Raw genomic sequence first — 17,147 nt, 5'->3', positions numbered from 1 at the left:
TCAGTGGTCCCCAACCTGCGGCGCCGGGCTGCGGCTCCCTGGCGCCAGGCCACGGCTCCCTCTCCCCACCCCCGCCGCAGTAAAAAACTTCCCAGGCCGCAAGCTTGCGGCCCGGGAAGCTTCTTACTGCGGGAGGGCGGGGAGAGGGAATCAGGGCCGGGCCGCGCATCGTGCATGCGCGGCCCGTGCGGGCGCGACCCGCGGGCATGGCCCAATGCGCGGGCGCAGCCCGTGGGGCGCGGCCCGATGTGCGGGTGCGGCCCGCGTGGGCGCGGCCAGATGTGCGGGCGCGGGGCGCACGGGCGCGGCCAGAGGTGCGGGCGCGGCCCACGCGGGTGCGGCCTGCGCAGGCGCGGCGCGGGTGTGGCCCGATGCGTGGGCACGGCCCGCGGGCGCAGCTGGTCCGTGCGGGCGCAGCCCGATGCCCTGCCGGTCCCCAGCCTCGGAAAGGTTGGGGACCACTGGCCTAATTGGTGATTACTGTGTGTGTTTTGAATATCCACACTGTTTTACCATATATTGCTTTTTCAATTTAATGAGTTCACTCATTGGAATTTTGAGTAAAGTTCTCATTTATTGTTGTGATTTGATTTCTTTGGCATGGGGTCAGATGGGTCTTGTGTGCCACATAACATGAACTATTATATGAATCATTATTAACCTTTGCGGCAGCTTCGGGAAGCCTCGTGTTTTAATTGAGTGTTGTTTTCTAAATATTGCATCTTTGATACTACAAATAAACTGTCCATGTTTCCTCTTTTCGAATCTCTAGTGCTGCTCAGTGCGAGTCAGAAGACAGTTGGACAGGAACCTCACATTTCACAAACTGGTGGCTTGGATGATTGCCCTCCATACTAGTAGGTTTTGAAATTTGCATTTTGCAGAAGTCCCAATGATTGCAGTAAGTGCAACGCTGGGAAGAAAGACAAGTGAGGAGCAGAGGGATAGGCCATACAGATCCCTGCCTGCTTCTACAGTGGGCTTGCCTGTTACTATCAGCCTATGGAAGCAGATTTACTTGCACTTTCACACAGTGCTATAATGTTGACAATGGAAATAAATGACAAATTGCAGATGAAATAATGGAATAATGATGTGCCAAAAGTAGGCTAAAAATACTAAATTGTGTCTGCAAGTCATCCATATACACAGAAGAGACTATTTTATGTTTAAGGACCGTCTTAATATTCACTGTCCCTCTATCATCTTTCTGACATCAAAAGGTGAAGTCTTTTTTGCTTAGCTTGACATTTTGTTACTGATCCTTGAGGGCCTAAATTAGGCAATTATTAGCCTTGAGGGCCTAAATTAGGCAAAAAGGCAGGCTAAAATGTTTTAAATAAATAAAAGAAGGTGGGAGGTGAAACTGAAAAAAAGTGTTTTGCATGTGATATGTTTTCTGAAACATTTAAATCTATTGTCTCCTTTCTCCCCCAGCAATCCACACAATTGCTCATTTATTTAATGTAGAAAATTCTGTGAATGCACGCAATGAAAACAAAACAACCATTACGTCTGTGCTATCTCGTTTAGAAGATACCGAAAATGAAACATACCTAAATTTTGCCCGCAAGAAACTTCCAGTAAGCAACCATGTAACCTTGACAAATATTGAATTAATACTTGTTTCAAGCTGTGGTTAGTAGTCTGAATTGGTGATTAGATCATTCTGAAGGAATAAACACAGAAATCTATCTGTGTTCGATATCTAGCAAATAATTCAAATGCTAATGCATAAATTCACTCGTTTAAAACATCCTTGTAAACAGAGAATTAACCATTATTATTATTCTGTAAGTGGCATGCCACTCTCCCACCAGTATGGTTCTGCGAAGCTGACAGGGGCGTTTGGTGTCCCTGCAGGGACACTATAGGCTAGGGGAGGAGCCAGGAGGAGCATTATGCACAAGGCTTGCCCGGCAGGGACACTGCACCAGGCCACGGACAGGATGGCGGCAGCATCATGCATAATCAGGGATTAGCCCCTCTGCTTTGCTGCTGCCACCCTGCTCTACCTACCCAGTGCATAATCGGGCCAAGTGGCATGGGAGTAGATAGAAATGGCATCTACATGACCTATTCACATGCCACTCAGTACAGACACCATTGCCCTGCCCCTCCATTTTGTCTGTGCTGACGTGACAATTGTGCTGGGTCTCCATGACCTTTCCCACATTCCAGAAAAACTGCAGGGCACAACTGTACCATGGCTGAGCTGTGAACGGGGGAAGGGGGCACTCATTAAAGGGCTAAAAAAGGAGAGGAGATGCAGAGCTAAGAGTTTTGCTACATCAGATCCTCAAATTGTCTATAGGAAGAGCATCCACACAGATGCTCTGCCCACAACTGTTCCTCAGTTCCTTCCCTTGAATTAAATCAAAGAAGAATCTCATTGGAGAAAACCTCAGGAGGTCTACAAGTCATGCTAGGAATGTGTGTTATGTGGATGCTCCCAAAAACAATTTAAGCTTGCATAATATGACTAGATGTTGACATTAGTCCAAGCAGTATGACAGGATGTAATTGCATAAGAATGTCTCCTGCACTGTCAATTGGTTCTATTGAACACTACATTAGTGGCATTATAGCTGCTGAAAACAGTTGAGTGGGGTTATATGGAGTTGACATTTCATTTCACCAAGCCACTGAGTTTGACATTTTCATGTGGTACTTGGAACTATGTGAGTCATTGTTCATATATATGATGCCCTTATGTTAATGGCATTGGCCTTGAGTCACCAGCTGAAGACAATGACATATTGATGGACCTTAATGTCACATTACACTTTTTAATAAGAATTCTAGTAACACTCATGGAAATTAACTTTGGATGCCATATAGCCTCTGCTGGCTCCACAATGATCCTAGAAGGGCTGACTTCTAAGAAGATTCCTTTGGTCAACTTCTTTCCTTCTGCAGTCATTGTTGTCCTGCCATAATGCACTTTTTAAATGGGACACTATTATTGTATTTAATTGTGGCTTCTTTAATATCCCCTTTAATATCCCTGCGCTCTTTTCCTTTCACAGAACCCTGAAGGTGGCCTCTATGTAGCATTCACAACCTTGGCAGGCCTCAGCGGTGTTATCATTACTCTGTGTCTAATATTAATTATCACATCATCTACTAAAACCATTCGAAGGTCATACTTTGAAGTGTTTTGGTTCACCCATCATCTTTTTGTTATATTTTTTGCTGGTCTTGTCATACATGGTGTTGGGTAAGTATTCATTGAGTTACTGTGACTCCAGGTTCCTTAATGGGGAACTATGTAGTAATCTCTTCATTAGGACCAACTAAAAGTGAAAAAACAATGAGTTATCTTTTGAGATTTACTGAACTTTTCCATAGCCCCTGTGCTAAATAAAAACAAGACTATTGTATTAGAAGCTGTTGCTCATACAGAGCATACAGTAACTTACACTCTTCAAATGAGAATTCAAGATGTTCAAATTAATCCTGTTACTCTTTGCCCAGAACAAAAGATGGTAGGTTGTATCAAAGCATGCTTGGTCAAAGAATACTTTTGTCTCACTGTACTCCACTGCCTCCTAAAATAGTTTGTGTGTTGAATATGTGCTGTCAAGTTGCTTCTGGCTTATGGTAACCCTATGAGTTGATGACCTCCAAAACACCCTGTCATTAACAGCTTTACTCAAGTCCTGCAAACTGAAGACCATGGATTCCTAGAATCGTTTATAGTGAGCAATAACTAATCTTACTTGCAGAAAACACTCTGGATTGTCATCTTAAAACTGTAACATCTTTTGGATGAAGCTTCTATCATTTCCCCTAAAATTAATATATCCACCACCATCCCATTTCTTTTTGTTAACCATAGCCCTCTTCACCATTACAATGACTACATGTAGTAACTGTGTACATAGTGTACACTTGATTTTTCTTCATACATGTGCTGAGTAATTCTCATGCTACATGCAAAGCATGTACAGCAGAATGGGGGATATAAACCCAACACTGATCCAGGTACTAGTCTGCAGTTTCATTTGTAAAGTGAACACATGTCTGCTCTTTCTTACAAATAGATGTATGACATACTTTTCCATTTGGAAGCGGTACAGCAGTGAGGCAAACATGACAACATCAGGTTTATTGGCAATGCTCAGTCTTTGAGATATTTATTGGTAAAGACAAAATAGGCATATTTATCAAAGCAGTAAAGAATATGGATTAAAGGTATCCCCTGTGCAAGCACTGAGTCATGTCTGACCCTTGGGGTGACGCCCTCTAGCGTTTTCTTGGCAGACTCAATACGGGGTGGTTTGCCAGTGCCTTCCCCAGTCATTACCATTTACCCCCCAGCAAGCTGGGTACTCATTTTACCGACCTCGGAAGGATGGAAGGCTGAGTCAACCTTGAGCCGGCTGCTGGGATTGAACTCCCAGCCTTATGGGCAAAGCTGTCAGACGGCTGCCTTACCACTCTGCGCCACAAGAGGCTCATAAATATGGATTGGATCTAGTCAAATTTACTACAGGTTAGAAGGAGAAAAAGGAGGTGCCTTTGATGACCCACATGGCCATGTTAGACTGTGTCCACATTTGAGACGTACTTTATTTTAGCCTCACTTTGGATTTCCTTTGGATGCTGCAAGTTGATACCAGACTTTCTGCATTTGGGCTTTCCTCCCCTTGTTTCCCATATGTTTTCCACATCTGAGTCAGGAGGAGGCAGCCTCCCACCATGCTTTTCTCCCTTCCTTTTCCAAAAAGGTCTCTCTTTTTTTGCAAAATGGTACCTGCTTGCACCTAATTCCACAATTCTGTAGCCTCAATCACCTCCCCCTTCCCCCAAGTACACTTGATGTGATTTTTTAAAATATGTTATATCATTACAATGCTGTTGCAGTGTAATGAACAGGACTGCCACTATTTTTAATACTTAGAGACACTGTTGTAATGCAATAACCCCCTTTTTTAAAAAGTCATATGTTTCAAGATGGTTGGAGGGAGGGTGGATGGTGATGAGGAAGTGGTATGCACAAATGCCTCAAAATGATGGATGGGGAAAAGCCTGAATGAAAGCATTTATCCATTGGACAGCCCCAAATTAGATTCTGCCTTGAAAAATGAAATTGTTGTAACCAGGAATTCGTTAACCGCATGATAAGTGAGAGGGCGATTTTGGTCTGTGCTTGGAAAGTTGGATTTTAGTGTGGAAACGGACAAAAAAAAGTCAGCCCTTTAAAAAGGCAAATCCAAATGATATTGCTAGTATGGAAACCGTCTTAGAGATCATAGGAATGGGACTAGCATGAGCAAAATGAGAGCAGAATTGTCCAAGATTGAGCAAAAAACATAGCTGTATCTGACAGTATCTGTGCAAAGCTTCTCACTTAGTCTGTTCAGTAATGGCAAATATGGTCAGTGTGGAAGTTTGGTATCAGATTTCTTGAAAATATACAATACATGAGTGAAAGCATGCATTCCATATGTGCAACAACAGATGACATCACCAGCATTATGAGATCTCTTTAATGGCTATCACTTTGTGGTTATTATGAATGGTTAATTTCGTTGACTACCTTTTACTCCTAGGCAAATTGTACGTGGTCAGACAAACACTAGTTTGGAAGAGCATAAACCAAGACAGTGTGTTAAGCAGTTCACTCAGTGGGGGAAAACGCCTGGGTGTCCTATACCACAGTTTTCTGGAAATCCTCCTATGGTATGATATTTTTAGAAATACAACCATTAAATACAATTACTGAATATCTTGATTTTTGCATCTAAAACAAAGGACTATACTTAAAACAAAGCTTTGCAATGCAACCCTAAGAAAAGTTATGTCCTCCTATGTCTATTGAAATCCATGGGTTTAGAATGATGATTGTTCAGTTACAGTTCAACCAGATCACGACTAATGTGTGTTCTTTCCACTAACTATGGGCGGCACGGACTCACCCGTGTGGCTCTTTGGCGGGTGGGGGGCCGGGAAAGGAGCGACGGCTCCGGCGGCCACGGCGCGAGCCTCCGGAGGCGCGCTGCATTGGCGGCGCACGTGGCAGGAGGCAGGGCTGAAGCGTTCGTTTAGGACGACGCTTGTCTCCTTCCCGCCTCTTTGCCAGCCGCCGGGGCAAGCGACCCACCCGCCCTCCCCTTTTATTATATGTTTTGTTTTAAATGTTTGTTTATGTTTTGTCACAGCATATATTGGCACAAGAGAGTGAAGCTGTTGGAGGAGAGCCGGTGTGCGATCGGCCTCCCCGCGGGGAATGGGGCCTCATTAATGAGGTGGTGGTAACGAGCCGCAAGCAGACCCTGCAGTGTAGGCTTGGGTAGCTCGTTCATGACCGGATAATCTGGGAGGTAACCAAAGAGGTTTGCGCCCTTTGGCCCTCCACCACAGATCATCTCCCTGGAATAGGCCAATGCACATGGTGAGACCTGTATTCTCAGCGGGGAAATTTGATGGGCTCCTTATGGTTTGGCATTGGGGACCGCAGTCAGCGGACTGCATAGGTCAGCTTCATTCCCTTGTTGCCTCCAACCCTCTGTTTTGGGTGTTGAATAAAGCTGTGGCCATTTTAAATGCCAATGAAAAGTGGAGTCTCGTCTTCTTTACCAAAGGTGCCCCCTTGCCTGCCAGATAAGATTTATTGGATGAATGGTAAAAGAAAAAGAACTAAATTATAGGTCTGTGTTAGATCAAGGACAAGGTTCTTCTTTACTAGGAACAGGTTTCAGAATCTAACCCATGGACTAAGTAATTTCCTACACAGATTTCTAAAAATACCAACAAAAGAAGTTGTATTTTGAACACAGGATGTGGTATAATGTGCTCTATATTGTTTTGAGAAGGACACAAGTTTCTTGGGTCTAATTATTTTGTGCATGTTTTATGTATAAACATGCTCTTTCACACATATCACCTTAAGGGAATTATTTTAGAGAATTTTATGACTGCATACTCTTCCCTTTCCTTGCTTGTATATTGTTTTTCTTTCTTTGACAGACATGGAAATGGGTCGTGGCTCCAATGATTCTATACCTCTGTGAGAGGCTGGTGCGGTTTTGGCGGTCACAACAAAAAGTTGTCATTACAAAGGTATGCGTCACTAAAGTGTTTTACAAATTTTACCTCCCTTGAAATGTTTCTCTAATGGTTAGCACCTGTGAGAACATATTCTGACAAAGGAATACAAATACGCAGTGTTCAGAATCCTTAGGGGTAGGGAAAGATTCAGAATGGTTCTGATTAAATCACGTTGATTTGATAAACATCAAATGGCAGTCTAAAAATTATTCTTACTTTGAATCAGACCCACCCAGTTACAAGGCCTCAAGGTCTTGTCCCATTCCTTCCAGCCTTTCTTCTTGGTGCCCTGATCAAAGGTAAGAGGGTGCAAGGATTGCACCGACTGCAGGATATCCACTCATGGCTTGGCCACTGCTGTCCATGCTCAGAAGTCTTACAGTTCTAGCCAGACCTCTCAGTGCTTCCAAATGATTTTAGAAAACTTGCAGATGGGCCAGTGGAGATGGCAAGGCCGAAAAAGCTGATTTGGGGGAAAGGGGATCTTAAGGGTTCAATCGTAAATTGATTCAAAGGAGAATGTGAGAACCAAGAGATCTTTGGTTCTGGATTCCACAAGCACACTGAATTGTATAGACAAGCTACATTCCCTCTTGCTCCTGGAAAGCTTGGAAAGTTGATTAGGAAAGGTTCTTTCTCTGGCAATGGGAAGCAAGAAAGGTCATCAGAAAACGTACAGTATATAAACAATAATATTTCTCTTCTTTTCATCTACTAGCAGCTATAGAAAGTCGAACAGGTGATGGCAGATGTAATTTACTCATTCATAGTCACCCAGGCAACACATGAGGAAATATTTCCCCCCCCCCCTGGCAAAATCCCAAATATTTTATTCTATTAATTTCAAGGTTTTTTTTCCTTCTCTGTGTTCCAATGTAATTTATCAGCTGAAAATATTTTGTTATTTACTTGATGCATACACTCTTTTTCTTCCCAGTGGAGACCCAATCCAGTTTACATCATTATCTTCTCTTCCATTTTGGATTATATAAATGGTTTATTCCTGACACAAGTATTGGATTCCTCCAGAAGAACAATACAATCAAGGCTGAGAGCCAAGCTGCACTTTTGGACAAATCACAAAAAACACATTACCTCAGATTGTCCTATTGCAGACAGTGGTGTGAGAAAATTTGTCTGTTTAAATGCTTCTCCAGTTAAAAAAATATCACTCACTTATAAACTAGCACATATTGAGTGTTTGTTTACCAATCACAAGTTTGCTTGACTAGTAAGCAAAATCATAACTTTGAATCCCTGGGCTGTAGGCAACGTACAGTTTAATGTGACAGACATCACTCTTGAACCTCTGAAGTCCCATACTAAAGCATTTCTAGTCTGTACTGCTAAGCAACCCAGTCCAAAAATCTGTAACATAGGATCAGTTCCTCTGATGCCTCCTGATATGACCTTTTTGCCTGAGAACCTCTGACATCCAAGAAGGTGGGTTAGAGTTAAGAAGGATAGTGCAAGAAAGAAGTGTGATACTTGTCCTTTAAATCTTACCTTCCCTTGCCTTCTGTTTCCTCCTCTTGACACACAGTTCCATAAAAGAGATGAACTTATCCTGGTTGCTTGGTAACTGAGAGTTTTTGGGGCAATAACTTCCTTGCTAAGGGGACCACATATGTAACAAAGAGGTCAAAACAGGGCAAGAAGTGCATCTCCATTAAAGAAGAGATAAGAGACAGCACATGTTTGTGTATATGTATGGTCCCATCCAATGAAAGCCACTTGGGTGCTTTTCAACATCTCAGTACACGTCCAAAACAATTCACCCAACGGTAATGTTGCCAGCATTGCACCATATGAAAGGGGAACACTAATTTTCTATGTGCATTTTCATTCACCTTTTCTAGCTACTAAAGTTGCCTATTGTTGGAATATACAAGTATGATATAAGAATAAGCAAGAAACAAACGAGGATTAAACTGTCAGAACCTTAACTGAGAGGACCTTTGAAAGACAAAAATGAATCCTGGAGTTAATTGAGGGCCAGGTTTTGCAAAGTTCATTCACCCTAAGCTTATTGGCCAGTAGCAAGCCTGGACTGTTGTAATGAGTTTCTAAAAGTGTTCCAGAAGTTTCCTTTCTTGTGTCATAGGTTGTCATTCATCCCTTCAAAACCATTGAGCTCCAGATGAAGAAGAAGGGCTTCAGGATGGAAGTCGGGCAGTACATTTTTGTCAAGTGTCCTGCTGTGTCCATGTTGGAGTGGCATCCTTTCACATTGACTTCTGCCCCTGAAGAGGATTACTTCAGCATTCACATACGTATTGTAGGGGACTGGACAGAAGGCTTGTTTAATGCTTGTGGATGTGACAAAAAAGAATTCCAGGATGCCTGGACACTGCCAAAGTAGGTCCAAAATATAATCATTATGAACATTTTGGAACAAAGAATAAAATGTATTAGCTTAAGCTGACATAGTGCAAAGAGTGACACAAGCTTTTTATTTCTTTATATCCTGCCTCTCTATCCAATGGGTATATAATACAACAGTTTATAATTCTACCACCTGATTATAGTTGATATTCAGTTATATCCCTCAAAACACTGTCCTGCTTCCCAAAAAATTATGTTGCTTTACAATGCCCAATATGTGGTTAAAGGTAAAGGTATCCCCTGTGCAAGCACCGGGTCATGTCTGACCCTTGGGATGACGCTCTCCAGCGCTTTCATGGCAGACTCAATAGAGGGTGGCCTTGCCATTCCCTTCCCCAGTCATTACCCTTTTACCCCTCAGCAAGCAAGCTGGGTACTCATTTTACCGACCTCAGAAGGATGGAAAGCTGAGTCAACCTTGAGCCGAATTCCCAACCTAACAGTCAGAGCTTCAGACAGCATGTCTGCTGCTTACCACTCTGTGTCACAAGAGGCTACATACCCACAAAGTCCCCAGGGGCAAAAAATAAATAAATAAAAAGATCTATAGGATGTTATTGAAAGAGAACAAAACAAAATCTTGCATCTTCCTTACTTAGCACCATCAAATGGAACACTTGGCTTTATATAGTTGACGTATGGTATACAAGGGCAACCTGCCCTAGGACTGAGTTTGAGTTCCAGAACTGATACAAGGAAGTGAACTGCAACATGGGTGTTCAGCCTATTAAACTAACAGCAGCTCTCTAGGGGCTCATGTGAAGACCTTTGGTACTATATCTACTTTGTATTCAGAAATTCCTAGGTCCCTTCTCCAGCTAACAATATCAAGGATTTTTTGAGCTGGAGATGAGACCTCGGACCTTCTGGATGCCAAGTAGATACACTACCAATGTGCCACAACCGCGTGCCCCATCCCCATTTGTCTCTTCTTGCTGGATCATAAAAATTTGTTCTCTCAAATGAGAATCTTGTTAGAAAGTCAATATGAGTCCATTTCAACTTACTCCCCTATTTGGCTTGAGTTTATATTGTGGCTTGTCAAACCATAGCCCTGGTAATACTCAAAGGAGACCACACACTGACTCCTTAAATAACCAGTACAGTCGTAAGTACCCAGGATATTCAAAAGCCAGGACAACCAACCGGAATTGACCACTGAAATTATAATGCAAAGTTTATTGTCTGGGCATGGTTGTTAACTGTATCCTTATTGCCTCTTACCAACTCTTATAGGATAGCTGTAGATGGCCCTTTTGGAACTGCTAGTGAAGATGTTTTCAGTTATGAAACGGTGATGTTGGTCGGAGCTGGCATTGGAGTCACCCCATTTGCATCCGTTCTCAAGTCTGTATGGTACAAATATTGTAATGATGCCACCAACCTGAGACTCAAAAAGGTATGATCTCAAATGTCCCCAACACAAGTTCAGTCAGCAATGGGTTCTCCTAAAGAAATATATCTGTTTTCAAGGATTTCTTGAATCTGTCACTCCATGATCATGAAAAATTCATTATTATAGCTTAGTGCTCAAGTTTTTTTTAAAAAAACAACTCAATGCACCACCTTTTATGACACTAGAATTTAGAAGAAAGTAAAATAAAGAAAGATGAAACAATGCAGTCACAACTTTAAAAGCATCCGATAAACTAGACATCCAGTGCCTCCATCTGCAATATCTTCTGGTAGAGATGATGGTCAGATTAATCATTGCTCAGATTGATAGTTGCCCTCCAGGACAGTGATTCACCAGGACATTACCAGTCTGTTCATTATCCAGCTCCTCAGTTAACTTCAGGGAAGCAAATGAAACCACCTAGCCTAACAGATAATCTAATGCTGTTATTCTGTTCAATTGATCTCTTCCAGATCTATTTCTATTGGCTCTGCAGAGACACACATGCCTTTGAATGGTTTGCTGACCTCTTGCAGTCACTGGAGACCCAAATGCAGGATAGGAACAATGCTGCATTTCTCAGCTACAATATCTATCTTACAGGCTGGGATGAATCTCAGGTACACAGTTACAATATTGCTCTTCAATTTTATTCAGACTGCTGAATGGAAATAAGGACGTCTAACCTGGTGAGCAGGAATATCAGGGCTCTGACAAAGCAGGAATATCAGGGTTCTCTCAGCCTCACCCACCTCACAGGGTGTCTGTTGTGGGGAGAGGAAAGGGAAGGCAAATGTAAGCCGCTTTGAGACTCCTTTGGATAGGGAAAAGCGGCATATAAGAACCAACTCTTCTTCTTCTTCTTCTTCTTCTTCTTCTTCTTCTTCTTCTTCTTCTTCTTCTTCTTCTTCTTCTGTGTTGGATGCTCTGATGGTCTTCAACTGGCTTTCATTCAGCAGAAGGCTTTCCCAATCACAGGAAGAATGCTACTTAGTGGAAGGAAATAATTGCATTCAATGCATTGTAGTATGCAAAATTTGTATTTATGAAGAGTCAGAGAGATGCTCAAGGATTTAGAGATAATTTCATTTTTTCTGGCAAAGGAATTAGCACAGTTAAACAGTGTTTCTGAGGTTATGTGAGTGAATCCCACAGTTTAATTGCTCATTGAGTAAAGAAGTGATTGTTCTGAACCTATGTCTCAACTCTTTCATTGGGTGCCCCAAGTTCTAGTATTATTGCAGGAGAAGAAAAAGCTTCCCTCTATCCATCGTCTCCATTTCATGCACAGAGAAAATGGTTGCTGTGTGGATAGCAGCAGGAAAATCTAGACCTTCCTACCCACAAGGCAGCCAACTTGGCTTTATTTCAATCCCCCCCCCCCAAAAAAAAAGAAAGAAACACTGAGCAAATGTATTTGGATCAGGATAGACATCAGAAACATTGAGGAAAACCTGTGTGGTACATGAAATGTGAGGAAACAGGAAGGGGGGAGACTTAACAGGGTTGATCCTGAAGCAGATCACACATGTGGAAATGTCAGGAGATTCAGTTAGACAATGCATCCTCACTTCTTCCTTTCTCATATTAGTTCATAGAGCTAATATAGTGGTTAAGGGTAGCAGCTTCTAATCTGATGAGCTCGGTTTGGTTCCCTGCTCTTCCACATGCAGCCAGCTGGGTTACCTTGGGATTGTCACAGTCCTGTTATAATGATTCTCACAGAGTAGTTTTTCTCAGAGCTCTCTCTGCCCCACCTATCTCACCGGGTGGCTGTGGTGGAGAGAGGAAGAGTGGTGGGGAGAGGAAGTCGCTTTGAGATTCCTTCATGTAGTATAAAATGGGATATGAAAACCAACTCTGCTTCTTCATTTGCTGGAGTTCAGTGTCATTCTGCTGTGTGCACTGGCTGTTTCTTCGGAAGTGCCTCTCAGCAGTCTGCCATCAACCTCAGTGGATGCTGTACTTTTGATGTACCCAAAGAAGCTTAAATCTTTCTTCTTTTTCTAGGCTACTCACTTTACAGTACATCACGATGAAGAGAAAGATGTGATCACTGGTTTGAAACAGAAAACCTTGTATGGGAGACCAAATTGGGAAAATGAGTTCAAAATGATTGCAACTCAACATCCCAGGTAAATTGGTTTCATGGCACTTGCAAAAGACTATCTTAGTTTTAATTTAGGAGTGAGTCTCTGTGTTGACTCTGAATGATGCAATTCCTTAATTAAGGAGACAAGCTTGAAAAACCAGACATGGGTAACAAGATTTCAATGGGATTTACTTCCAAAAAAGCTGTGTTAAAATACTGTAGGATGACATTATCATTGGCAAAGGATTTGAGATAAAGTTAATAAAAGTTTTGGGTAATGATGTATGAGATTGTAGTTTGGATCCAGGCTAAATTTTCCAGTGATGGAGTAGAACTTGCCTGCCTCCTCTCTCCCAGGGCAGCTCATGGATATCCAGAATATGCTGCCCAATGAAGGGTATCTGCAGGGGGAAGAGAGCAATGGTGAAAATTGCCAGTTCACTCTGGATCCAACCATGTACTTTTAAAACGAGAAATAAAATACTCACAATTGCTGAACCATTGGATCATGGGATAACTAAGACTTTGATGACTGCAACAGCATGTGATAGGTCACCTCCAAGATGAGAGCAGTTCATGCTCTCAGCTGTAATTCCTGAAGTGGCATCAGTGAAAGATCAGCTTTATTTTGCTAAATCAAACTGAAGTCCCACTCTAGACCTCAGAATGTTGCTTCTGATGCCAGTAGGTTATGCTTTACATTTTAAAAACAATAACGTTACTTGTCGGACAATCTTATGGATGGTTTTGGTTATAAAGTGTTGCAGTGTTCGGCCTTGTATCAGAGGCTCTCAGTATCACAGCTGTAGTTAATCTTCTTCTGTAACCTGCTGAAATTACAGTATTTCGCACTTGCAACATTAGCCTTTCTTTTCCCAACAGTTCAAGGATTGGAGTTTTCCTGTGTGGACCTGAGGCCTTGGCTACAACCTTAAATAAAATGAGTATCAGCAATTCAGAAGCTGACCCCCGTGGAGTACACTTCATATTCAACAAAGAAAATTTTTGAAGATGCCTGCCCCCGAGACAACAAAATAAAATGGCTGTGTTTCAACACTATAAAGCTTAATACAGCAGATTACCATCTCTCTAGAATTTTGCCCCAGTGTAATTGAAAGATTCTGTGTTCTGCTTCTATTAGTTTTTGCACCATATATAACTTAGCACATGATGTATTCCCTAGCTTTAAACTGACTTTCCCCAGCCTTGTTAATTCCCTCAGATCCTGAAAATGGTGATGATAAACAGCATATAACCAGGACTGTAAAAAAAGGTGGAAGATGACTAAAATAATGTTCTACACCTGTTAGTAAGCAACCAGAACAATACTTCTATACAGGAAGGAAAAAGTAGTAAAAGTTAAAAAGCCACTCCTAAATATTCAGCATTCTGTGGAAAAACTTGTAGATGGTCAGCTACATGAACTGCAGAGAGGACTTCTTGTCACAGATTATACAAAAGTACAAGAAGGTTGAAAGTAATTAGCCACCCATGTGAATGGACCCTTTGTCCTCTTGCTACAGCAAGAAGACTTATATTGCAACCCTGGAAAAATAAATGCCCATCTCCAGTACAATAAAATTTAGAACTCTATCGATATTTGAAACAAGGCCATATAGGTAACAATTGCAAATGAACTTATTTTTAGATGTTTATAGAAACTTATGTGTAGATCTGCCACCAATTATGAGTTATATTTTCTCCTCTAGCTGAACAATTTATATACAGGAGAAGTCAGTCTGTCTGTCAGATGTCCTAACTCCTTATCTGGGAAGGTGCTTTCCATCCTGTTCACATAAGAATGATGCATGATGAACTTAATTTGTGAGGCTATGATGTTGAGTTTATGGTCTTGTGTTGTATATAATATTCTCAATAAAATGGTCTGACTATTAGAATCTACTTTTGTCAGATCCACAATAGAAGAAAAAGAAGAGATAGTTCTTATATGTGATTTTCTCTACCCGAAGGAGGCTCAAAGCGGCTTACAGTCGCCTTCCCATTCCTCTCCCCACACCAGACACCCTATGAGGTAGGTGAGGCTGAGAGAGCCCTGATATCACTGCCCGGTCAGAACAGTTTTATCAGTGCCGTGGCGAGCCCAAGGTCACCCAGCTGGTTGCATGTGGGGGAGCGCAGAATCAAACCCGGCTCGACAGATTAGAAGTCCGCACTCCTAACTACTAACCACTAAACCAAGCTGGCATATCAATTTTTGACAGGAAGGCAAAGAAATTTCAATAAGTGGGTTGTTCAGGGATGTGTCGTTTGGTTAGTGTGGCTCCTATGTTTAAATGTGAGTTAGGCTATAAAATGGCAACAGTTTCATATAATTCATATAACTGAGAATGACTACTAAGACAATGATATAAAAAGTCCTGCCATGTCATTTCCTTTGCTTATATGCCTTCTGATTCATCATGTGAAAAATTAGCTAAAAGCCTCTTGCTGAACAGATCTCTAGTTCCTATTTTCAAGGGTAATTCCAAATGATATTCACCAGGTTCTTGCTGGAATGTGCAAGATCTGTGGTGTGCCTAATTCCACAGCATATTCAGATAGAATATCCTACAGGGAGCATCAGGGGAGGTGTATAGCTAGCATATTTAGATCAGGAACTTCCTGGTATTTTAAAAATAATCTCCTCCTGTGTCCTGATTGGCTCAATTGCAGACTTCCTGCCCCTTCGAGCACACTTCCTCCCTGTTTGTTTTCTGATGAAGAACAATTAGGATTACCTCTCCTCTCTTACTTACCAAGTTGTAGCTCTTCTTAATAAAACTTATTTTATGCTTTTTGCTTGTTCATAAAAAATAAATTACTATTTGATCTATTTGTTCCATATGAAGTCAGAGAACTCGGCATTAAGCAGTACAGGGAGGATGAAGATGTTTAATAAATGTATGTCATCCAGTGTAAGGCGTGTCACAAATTACATTCACAGGAGCAGTACAACTGAACACAATTGAGCTACCTACATTTCTACACATAGTTTAGCATTCAGGACAACAGAAATTTCCCTCCGAAGTCCAAAACAAAGTCCAAAAGAAGAAACTGCTAAAATGAGAGAAGTAGCCAAAGGGAAGTTAATATTGACAATTCCAGTGTGCCTGGAAATTGTTTAAAACTATGGCTATCAAGGCTCAGATAGAATGCATACTTCAAATCAGAAAGGTACAAAGGAGTCTAAAAGGATGCCAACGTGATTAAGAACTCACCTCAAGGAAGTCATAAAAAGCAAAAAGGCTTCTTTTAAAAAATGGAAGATTCCCCCCAATCAAGATGAACAGAAAAGAGCATAATCTTCAGCAAAACAAACATACATTGACAGTAACGCAAGCAAAAGGAGAATTTGAGGAGCTGGTGGCCAAAAACATTAAAACAAACAATAAGCATTTCTTCAAATATATTGTCAGGAAAAGGGCTAGGGAGTTGGAGGGCCTTTGGATAACTAAGGAATAAAAAGATTTCTCACAGAAAATGGAGAGATGTTAGATAGATCAAATGAATTCTTTGCATCTGTTTTCACCGTGGAAATGTGGGGCACACACCCATGCCAGAGCCACTGTTTTTGGGAAGGGTATTCGAAGAACTGAGTCTAATTCAAGTGAGACAATAAGTTCTAGGACTACTGAGCAAACTCAAAACCAATATCTGCATGTCCAGAGGGCTCTTAAAGAACTCAAAGATGAAATTGTTAATCTACTAATGTATAGGTATGTGGTGGGCTCTCTGGGAGGGCAGAACACATCCCTTGGCCCAGCAGCAAGACTGGGTGGAGTAGGGGTGGATCAGGAGGGTACAGTCAGGGTAGTCTCAACAACTCATCTGCTTTGGCAGTGTCAGTCACAGGGCGGCTCAGAAGGTGGCAGGCAAGTCTGGGCCAGGGAACAATGGCTCTCTGCACCCAGGGGGCAAAGCTGTGGAGAAAAGGAGCTGGCTAAGGCACAGGGGACAGAAAACAGGGGGGCAGAACTTAACCAATCAGGTATGAAGCTGGGGCTATAAATGAAGAGGAAATGGCTGATGGGAGAAGGAAAGGGATCAGAAATTCAAGAGGAGAAGGAGGAAAAGGAAGAAATCAGGGAGCAGAGTTGCCTCAGGGGAGTTTCTAGGCAAGGTGGCAGGTTGCAGAGGTGTGGCTCTTTTCCCTTGTAACCTTGAGGTGGACGAAGCTAACTACAAGTTCATGAAACAGTTAACTGAGAATAAAAGCCA

At 42.0% G+C, this 17,147-nt stretch overlaps 1 protein-coding gene across 1 annotated transcript in view; it reads left to right on the top strand.

Moving 5' to 3' along the window:
* The window catches only part of CYBB (cytochrome b-245 beta chain), a 28,224-nt gene extending 12,205 nt beyond the window's left edge, over nt 1-16,019 (top strand). Inside the window, exons 4-13 of the mRNA XM_077342930.1 lie at nt 773-857; nt 1,438-1,583; nt 3,030-3,220; nt 5,559-5,688; nt 6,976-7,068; nt 9,161-9,414; nt 10,678-10,840; nt 11,311-11,457; nt 12,848-12,972; nt 13,812-16,019. Coding sequence (XP_077199045.1) covers nt 773-857; nt 1,438-1,583; nt 3,030-3,220; nt 5,559-5,688; nt 6,976-7,068; nt 9,161-9,414; nt 10,678-10,840; nt 11,311-11,457; nt 12,848-12,972; nt 13,812-13,938 — 1,461 coding nt within the window. The 3' untranslated portion in view covers nt 13,939-16,019. The remainder of the gene's footprint in view (nt 1-772; nt 858-1,437; nt 1,584-3,029; nt 3,221-5,558; nt 5,689-6,975; nt 7,069-9,160; nt 9,415-10,677; nt 10,841-11,310; nt 11,458-12,847; nt 12,973-13,811) is intronic.
* The last annotated feature ends 1,128 nt before the right edge of the window (nt 16,020-17,147 follow it).

Source organism: Paroedura picta, chromosome 6 (assembly GCF_049243985.1).
Source record: "Paroedura picta isolate Pp20150507F chromosome 6, Ppicta_v3.0, whole genome shotgun sequence".
NCBI lineage: Eukaryota > Metazoa > Chordata > Lepidosauria > Squamata > Gekkonidae > Paroedura > Paroedura picta.
The sequence above is the reverse complement of the archived record's forward strand: the minus strand, read 5'-3'. Positions and strand labels throughout refer to the sequence as shown.